At 36.3% G+C, this 9,425-nt stretch overlaps 1 protein-coding gene across 3 annotated transcripts in view; it reads left to right on the top strand.

Moving 5' to 3' along the window:
- tnks1bp1 (tankyrase 1 binding protein 1) overlaps window positions 1-9,425 on the top strand; it is a 32,468-nt gene that overhangs the window by 376 nt on the left and 22,667 nt on the right. For 2 of the 3 annotated variants that reach the window (XM_082171051.1, XM_082171049.1), the window contains exon 2: window positions 4,928-5,868. In XM_082171051.1, coding sequence (XP_082027177.1) covers window positions 4,943-5,868 — 926 coding nt within the window. In that variant the 5' untranslated portion in view covers window positions 4,928-4,942. Of the gene's footprint in view, window positions 582-4,927; window positions 5,869-9,425 lie in introns of all 3 variants that reach the window. The other variant, XM_082171050.1, reaches the window with a different exon arrangement.

The raw sequence follows: 9,425 nt of genomic DNA, 5'->3' as shown, positions 1-9,425 counted from the left end.
AGTTACTTATTACCAACAGGTGTAGATTACTGTGCCCCTGTTATATAAGCTTTTATTTTTATTTTAGAACATAGGCCTATGTAAAATCATTAATAATAAGTCAATGACTTTATATAGCCTATATGCTTACCATCAAGAGCTCATTTAGCTACATTCATGAATATATGAAAACATATAAATGAAAGTTTAATGTAATTTATATTTAAATGAACATTTAATTCATTCAATAATGATAATGTTGTTGGTTATTAGTAAAGTGTAAAATGTTAAATAAAACGTTATTTTGAAGTGTAGACTACATATATTTTAAGTTCAGACAAGCATGACAGAAATGCGGGTAAATAAATAATATTTAACCTGACTGACGAAAAAAAGAAAGCTCCTCTCTGGACTGTCCTCTGGGATGTAATAAACTCAGCATGCAAATCTGTGCATAATAATTTGCATACGTTCCTGGTGAGTGTAAACTGGATATGCTGTGAACTTACTTACTTTGAACATTAACTCTGTCCTTAGACCACCAGGTCTTCATTTTATTAAAGTGTCAAAATGATTGGATCTCAATAAGCGGAAAACGACTGGTATGCATTTTAATAATCACATTTTTTCAAAGTGTCTCCATGAGCTGAACATGTTTCTCAAGAATTTAGCAGCTATAATTCTAAACATCTTGCAGGCAACTCCAATACCGATAAGGAATTGTGTGATAACCCGGTTGTGCTGCTGACAAAACATCTGTCAACCATGTTACAATATATTCTGAGTATAACATATTTTCTCCAGCTATACATGTCATCTGACAATACTGGCTTGCTGTTGGACCGGTTTGTTCAACGAAGACAGATTTATGTCAAGCCAAAGTGAGCCAGTGAGCATTTTTTCATTTCAGTGTTTTCATTTGAAGGATTTTCTGTTGCTTGTGGCCATTGGAAGTCAGAAAGAACTCAGCTTTGCCTATAGCTTGGCTCACAGTCTGAGTAGGGATTTTGTCCTAAACACTCACAACAAGCCAGGCTCTAACCACTTGTTTTGCACTGTGAGTTTTGCACAATGATAAGAGAACATTGGCAACGGTTTCGAAATGTCAACATTCAGATTGCTCCAGTTCACTTCAGGCTATTGCAGCGTGTTGCAAATGAGAAATTTGTCCATGTGGATGGCATTTGATATGATTTCAGAGTCAAAACATCAGGCGGGAGTGATACTGGTCATTTATTGTGGTTCACGCAGGGTGTGTAATAAATAGCCTGCAGAGAAACGTCTAGTCGCTTCTTGTATGAGTAACTCTAGTTGGATGGGAAAACTTAAAAATCTAGCCCAACCAGAGTAGCATGGCCTCACAGAGCTAAACCAACTGGGTTGGCCTTTGTGTCTTTCCCAGAGTGCACTGATTTCATGAGTTTATGGCAGCTTTGAAGTGTTCATTCATTTATTCAGATCTCTGTTAGCATGCATAGCATGTCCATCGGCACATGCAGCAACAGAAATACACAACCTGCTTGCTGCCATCTTTGCTTTACTGGAGTGTCGCTGGTGAAAAAAATATTTTTCTTCTATATACACTGTAAAAACAAATTTTCTTAATCAATATTTTGTCTTGTTTAACATAGCACAAAATGTTTTGTTTTTTTTATTAAAATATTTTTTTTATAAAAATAATATTTTTCTTATTTTATAATGTGAATGAAATGTATTTATAATATATATTTAGCAAATAGTTTTTCTTATTTTAAGCATAAATCTATAACTATATTTATTGAGGTTTTATGCTTCGCCAATATGGGGTGAGAAATTTAAACGGTAGATATATTCTCTGAAAACATCTTATAATCTTTAACGATTTTGCTTCTCAAGTAAATACATTTTATCTTAAGCGAGCATGTATTCTGTTTAAATACTACAGGATCTTATGAACAAGGTTTTTTCTTATAATAGTTGTTATGGCATCCACCGATACTGACAAACTGGTTAAACTAACCAGGCAAAATATTGCGGTGGCTAAAACATCTTCCAAAGTTCCAACTAAAGTCCTAACAGGTGCTATGTGACAAATTTCCAGAACAAGCTATTCTTTTGTTCATACTGAAAGCGAAAATGCTGAATGATACATAAACGTGTCGACTAAGTGACTATTTATTTACTTACTAAATCAGAACAGCAAACATAGAACATACAAACAAATATTTCCAGAGTGCACATTGATTAAACAATCCAAAAAACCTTCGACCACTTCATGGGCATTACATAACACTTTCCTTATCTCACTTGTACTGCATTTATATTGATGGTCAGATGTTTCCTCATACTTCTGGGCTGTGTTTTTTGAACAAAAGTGAACAACACAATGTGTGGGAGAAAGAAGGCTATTTTGAAAAAGGCCAAACACAGGAACAGAAAACTCTTATTAAAAAACTGTTCTTATATATGTCTGACATTTAACCTACAGATTTTGTAATTACAATCCTATTACACACTTGCCTAAAATTTTCAAGTAAATCCTTTAGTGTGTCCTAAAATAGTACACCAAAGTGTCAGGATGGTCTGTAATTTCCACTGGATTTTCAAAGTGTTCATCCATGTACGCTTTATGGGCTAATACTACTAAAGACCAGAAGTTGATCTGGTTAGCATGGCCCCATAAACCCGTGCTTGTAGATGTTGCAACTACATCATCTGGAAGCATCTTTCTCCATTTGACAGTGATTCAAAAGTAGACATGTGACTAAAATAAATCATTTTGCAAGCAACATGTATATCACTTGACATACATGTTGTCAATTATATCATCTAAAATCTTAATATATCATCCAAATTTGCTTCTCATGTAAATTAACACACACACATATATATATGAATATTATAATCTAATTAATGATGTGCTGATAAATCAATCAAATTAATTGCAAATTGATCGCACATCCAATTTGGCTGAGAAATTACCCCCAAAAGATAATTTAAAGTCATTATTGTGTTAAATGAGAAAAGTATCAAATAGACATTACAAAAAGTAGCTTTAGAAATAAATTATTTATTTGATTCAACATAAAATTTCAGGCTACAATGGCCCTGATTTCTTTTCAGAAGCTGCATCTGAATTGGTATTTAGATATATTTACATGTAACTCCTCCACCTGGGTCCGCTCTGTGCGGGTCTCGAACCCTGGTCTCCGGCATGAGGGTCAGGCGCTCTAACAAGGAGGCTAAAGACTGCAGCGACTATTGAGATTAGAGGAGTGAGGTTTACTCGCACAGCAACAACTAGCTGGCCTCCGTTACATACAGACCAAAATAGTTTGGTTACCAACATTTGGGATGCACAGATATGAACATTTTGGCCGATACCGATAACCGATATTCTTTATATTTGAAAGCCGATAACCGATATATTGGCCGATAAATCTATATCCGAATGTATTTATTTTAAATTCGATTTATCTAAATAAACAACATATTATATGGTAAAGGGATAGTTCACCCAAAAAATGAAAATTAGCCCATGATTTACACACCCTGAAGTCATCCTAGGTGTAAATTACATTCTTCTGTCAGACGAATACAATCGGAGTTATATAAAAAAAAAATGTCCTGGCTCTTCCAAGCTTTATAATGGGAGTGAATGGGTGTATGTCTTTGGAAGTCCATCAAAGCGCATCTATTCATGATTAAAGTGCTCGACACGGCTCTCCGGGGGTTAATAAAGGCCTTCTAAAGTAAAGCGATGCGTTCGTGTAAGAAAAATATCCATATTTAAAATGCATCGACTAAAATAACTAGCTTCCGGCAGACGGCATTTATATAGCGCTACTAGCTTAACTAGTGTTGACCTGATTGCCGCTCGTGCGGATTGATATTAAGGTCTGTTTACTCTTTCTCATAGTAGAAAAGAAGTTCCTGAACCGAATGGTATGAGAATCAGCAGGTGTTGTTGCGCCGAAATGAACCCAGATACGATTGAAATCAATGTCTAGGAATCCCACGTCCAGGTTGTTTTTTTCCCAGCAAAAGTAGTGTCAATAAAATCATTAATTTCCGTATTTATCATTTTATAAATTACAATTTTTGTATTGCATTTCAAAACCCTCGGTATAATCTATTATTTACAGCAATGAACACACATGACCTATTATGTCATTTGTATGACTATGACTACTTTGACGTTCTTAAACTCATAATTAGATTCTGCAACTTTAGTCGGGGTTTCACTGGCTAATCACAATTTCTCACCCTCATGTCGTTCCAAACCCGTAAAACCCGTTCATCTTAAGAACACAAATAAAAATATTTTTGATGAAATCTGAGAGCGTTCTGACCCCACATAGACTGCAATGTCATAACCACTTGCAAGGCCCAGAAAGATAGTAAAATAGATTACTGTAACAATGAGTTTTGTGCTTTTTGAAGCTTGAAAATAATGATTGCCTTGACAAAATGGATGGACAAACTTTTAATTTAGGATGTGGTGGTTTTCCTGATGGTACTGAAAATGATACTGAATATTGACATTTTTCAAGGTGTCATATTGAAGTTAGAAATTCCAGTATCATGACCACTAATTAATGTCCTTTGTCAGTAAGGTAAAAATGTGTTAAAAGTAGCTATTTTCTACATAGATCTATGATTTGATTGAATATTTATTGGTAATACATTAACTATCGCCGGCTAAAAAGTAACTAGTACTCTGAGTAGTTTTTGAGAAGAGTAATTTGTACTTAAGTTACTTAAGTACTTTTTTGACACCAGTATTTTTGACATGTTATTGAGTATTATTTCAGCAATGTAACAGTACTTGTACTTGAGTACAAATTTTCAGTACTTTTTCCACCACTAAGTCAATCTCTTCCAAGCGTGTTTATAGTCACATCCTAAAGAAATATATTTAAACCACTGAGATCCCACAGAGATGTTTCTCTTTTGTTTTCCCATCCAGGTGCAGTGTGTAGCCATGGCTGCAGGGGTGGAGGCGACCACAAGGGAAATGGGCCAATCGCTCATTAACCCAGACAAACCTTCAGTTTCAGTCCCAGGAGACACAGAGAAGCCAGCGTTGAACCCCAAACCCCAATTCACAGCCAAACCATTTTCCCTGCAAAGGAATGCAACCGTCCGCCCGATCCAGGCCCCCAAAACCAACTTCAACAAACAGCTCCATCGAGCCGCCTCTTCCGAAACGCTTCTGAACACCACAGACACTCATGCTGGTGGTCTAGAAACATCAGACTCAAATGGCACTGTAAATGGGTCTGATCAAAGTGCAGCTCCTAAACCCGTCCCGCTCCGCCCAAAACCTGACTTTCAGGCTAAGCTTAAGAGTCCTGACACAACTGGTTCTAATGACCAAACTGGTCCAAACTCAAAGCTTGATGTAACCGCTGAAGATATGAAGAATGTTCAGCTCAGGAACAGAACAAAATCCTTGGGTTCTCGGGATCAAAAGAATCTCAACCAGAAGCCACAAGGAGACACTGATGCAGACGTCAAAGTGCCTTCACGACTCTGGCCAGCTCGAAACCGTCTCTCCGCGGATCTGACCTCCAAGTTCGAGTCACCGTCTCAGCCCGACACTGTGGGGAGAGATTCTGAAAGCAGCAAGACGGAGAAAGAGGAGCCGCCACTTTCTCCTTCAGAAGCGTCTGAGACCAAGTCTCCGGTGGAGAACGAAGAGGAGGGAGACGAGGAGCTCGTTGGAGGCAGCATTAAAAGACGGATCAGCCTCCTCTTCGATCGATCTGCAGCATCTCAGCGCAGGGACACCTTCAACAAAAGAGACATCACACCTGCTGAAATATCTATTGACATTAAACAGAGAATCCAGAATCTGAGCTTGGACACGCCGAGGACGCGCTTGCCGTCCACTGGTGCTCCTCAAAGGTTAGTGAAGCCTGCATTCTCTCTTTTGCCTTTTGACCCTCAATAAGTATTTCATAATATCTGTGTTTTCTAAGCACAAAACATTTATCAAGGCTCAGTTGATAGAACTAATACTTGAACTGTCAATTGATCTTGCTCATCAACTTTTATGTCTTGCATTATAAAGCATGATTAATCATCAAGTCAGATTTACTTATGCTTGTCACAACACATATTGTTTAAAAGCAGCTTTACAGAAGGTCACAATGGTATCTTAATATATTTATGCCTTATAGTTGCATTTAGCAGAGTTATATAGGTGGTAATACAGTATAGACCTTATGTAGCTCCGCCCCTTTTCAGCGCTGCGCTCGTTCAAATCTTCCCGGTCGACTGACATTTGTTAAGTCATCTGCTTTAAACATTACAGTCCTCATGATAACTTTCGTTAACTTTACATTAAGTAAATCCACTTCAAAAGCTAATTACTCCTAGACAGCAGTGCCATAGAAATATACAGAGCGACCGCAAAACGGAAGTTATATAGGTTGTAATACAGTGTAGTTTAGGATTTTACGATGATACAACCAATCAAGATGCTATATAATATATATATTCGCTCTACGCTAGTATGTGTATAAATAAAATAAAAAAATTATATTATCATATTTGTATATAAACTCATGACACATCAGTAGCCTAGTGTTGCGAATGTCAATTTACATTTTTCCATGCATATTTCCATATTTTCTTTCACATACTTCCGACTTTTTGTTTACATATTTAAAACAGTCTGAAGCAAGGAACATTTAGTCAGAACCGTGTAAGGCTGCTATTATGAACCAATAATCGGAGAAAAAGGCAGTTGAAGGATGACGTGTATAATTCATATATATATATCTGACTCCAATATAATTAATCTGACTCCAATAAAGTTGTTATTATTCTTAAACCTCTTATTCTTTAAAGGTTGAGGTCTTTCTTAGAACTGATAGGAAAACGTAGGATTTAACCTGAACGTTTAGATAACGATAGTTATAATCACTTTAGCTTTCAACATAATCAGTGATAAAATGAAAGATTCTCAAAGCTTTTAAAGCAGGCACATTTTTTTATTAAGTTACATGTTTAAATATACAGACAGTAGAATGGAACAACATACTGTATAGACAACTTTCTGTATAACAAATAATGCACTGTCATGCAGAAGAGGCCGTAAAAGCCTTTCTCCTAGTATGAGGTTACGCACCGGTGTGCGGGAGTGGTGGGGTTAAAGCCTTTCTCCCAGATCAACGGTTACCTTTCCTTCTTATACCCTGAGCAAAGCATTGTTAAACATTAGTGGAATACCAACACCAAACCCGACCAACAGGAAACCAAAAGAGGCAAATGGGTGGAGATCAAGAGTGGGAGAAGAACATTAACATATTCTCCTCAATGCATGTTTAACCAATAGTACCTAGATTGTACATTAGGATACTTTAATATCTCTATTAAAGGGTTAGTTCACCCAAAAATGAAAATACTGTAATTACTCACCCTCATGTTGTTCCAACCCCGTAAGACTTTTGTTCATCTTCACAACACAAATTAAGATATTGTTGATGAAATCTGAGAGCTGTCTCACTCCTTCATAGGCTTCTCTGTAATTGAAACTTGCCGGCCCAGAAAAGTTAGTAAAGACATCGTTAAAATAGTCCAAGTGACTACAGTGGCTCAACCATAAGTTTATCAAGCGACGAGAATACTTTTTGTGTGCAAAAAACAAACAAAAATAACAACTTTATTCAACTCTTCATTTTCTTCTGTGTGTGTCTCTGAGTGAGTTCACGTAGTGTAACCGCGCAGCGCTTCTGGGTTGTATGTTAAAACGTAGGCTCACTATTGGCCGACGCTGGTCATGTGTGTGATGCTGGCCAATAGTGAGCCTATGTTCTGACGTACAACCCAGAAGCGCTGCGCTGTAACGAAAGTCTTACGGGGTTGGAACAACATGAGGGTGAGTAATTACTGACAGAATTTTCATTTTTGGGTGAACTAACCCTTTAAGTTCACCACCATTCATTTCAGTTTATAAGCTGTCAGATGAGACCAAACATGACATAGTTACATATTAGAACACAACACACTAGTAAAAAAACAGTATGTAGTTGAAAGCACATGTCCTGTGAAGCAAATGGTACAGACATGTCATTAAGGTACAAATGTACAAATGACCATCCTGTGCCTGGAGTGTCCCAACAGTCCTCAATCTTATTGATGAAATCCCTTGCACTAGATAGGCAGTAGCATACTGTGATGATGAAGGCCATTGTGCCACGTTTAATTCACATTAAAGAACAGTAAAGAGTTCTGCCCATATTTGCTCAGCCCTACAAATGCAGGAAAATTACATGTTATTTTATAGCCTAACTGTCACGGGTTGGATGGCTGCAATGAAGCACATGACGATAAGGATATAACAGAGAACTCTTTAATGCAATATAGCTCAGAAAAAACGCAGGAGATCTCAGGAATTAGAATACAATTCCACACACAACATTAACATAAATGAGATCGAACACTGAACAAAGGAAACTAAGGGCTTATAAACACAGGGAGGTATAATTAAGGGAAAAATAGAACAGGTGTAAATGATCAATTAAAATCCATAGTAACTATGAACAGCGGGAACAAAGAACAAAGGGAATAGGAAATAACGAGAAACAAACAGAACCAAGACCTAAACGTGACACTAACATTTGTAAATCACTAAAATACATTTTTTTCTTTAGAATTTTATCTCTATTCTAAGCAACACAAAAAAGTGATAGACAATTTATCCACAATCATGCAGGTCTTTTGCAAACTCAAACGTTTGGTTTTCTGTGATGTTTACTGATGTTTTCTACGTTGTTATCTAGCTGACTAACACAGCAATAATGTGTTAAAAAAAAAACTATTAACCAATCTGTAACATTTTCCATCATATTCTATCATTTAACTAGTGTGTTTATGAATTTATGCTGTTTATGAATAATCTAGCTGTGAAATTTCCCACTTGTTCCAACTTTTTTGAAAAATATACTGTATTTTGGGAAGAAAAAATTACATTTAATAAAATAAACAAAACAATTCCTACATTGAAAACAACAATAAGTAATTTTTCTTTTGCAAGTTTTTGCACGCAGACTTTTTAAGTACATTTCTCATTAAGTAAAATCTACTAAACTAAATTGACCAGTTAAAGTTTGTTGAGTAATTTTTACTTAATTGAAGTGGACTTTTAAAGTGTATGCTTTACTTGCATCTCAGTAAATAATACAGTAGATATTGTGTAGACAACAGAAGTAATGTGGTACCCACCTGAACACAGAGACCTTAATACTTGGTACAAAATACACAATAATGGTAACATTCGTTGGATAATTTTTCAGAATGAATTTGCTATTTTGAGTTAAACTTCAAATAAACCCCAGATGTCACAAAACAGCAAGTTACTAAACCTAACAACAAAAGCAATGATAAAACATAAAACAATGATAAATACCACTGGAAACAGTGAAAATGCAACCTTATTAATTATTCATGCCCCACTG

Source organism: Leuciscus leuciscus, assembly GCF_965113295.1.
Source record: "Leuciscus leuciscus genome assembly, chromosome: 5".
Lineage (NCBI taxonomy): Eukaryota > Metazoa > Chordata > Actinopteri > Cypriniformes > Leuciscidae > Leuciscus > Leuciscus leuciscus.
The sequence above is the reverse complement of the archived record's forward strand: the minus strand, read 5'-3'. Positions and strand labels throughout refer to the sequence as shown.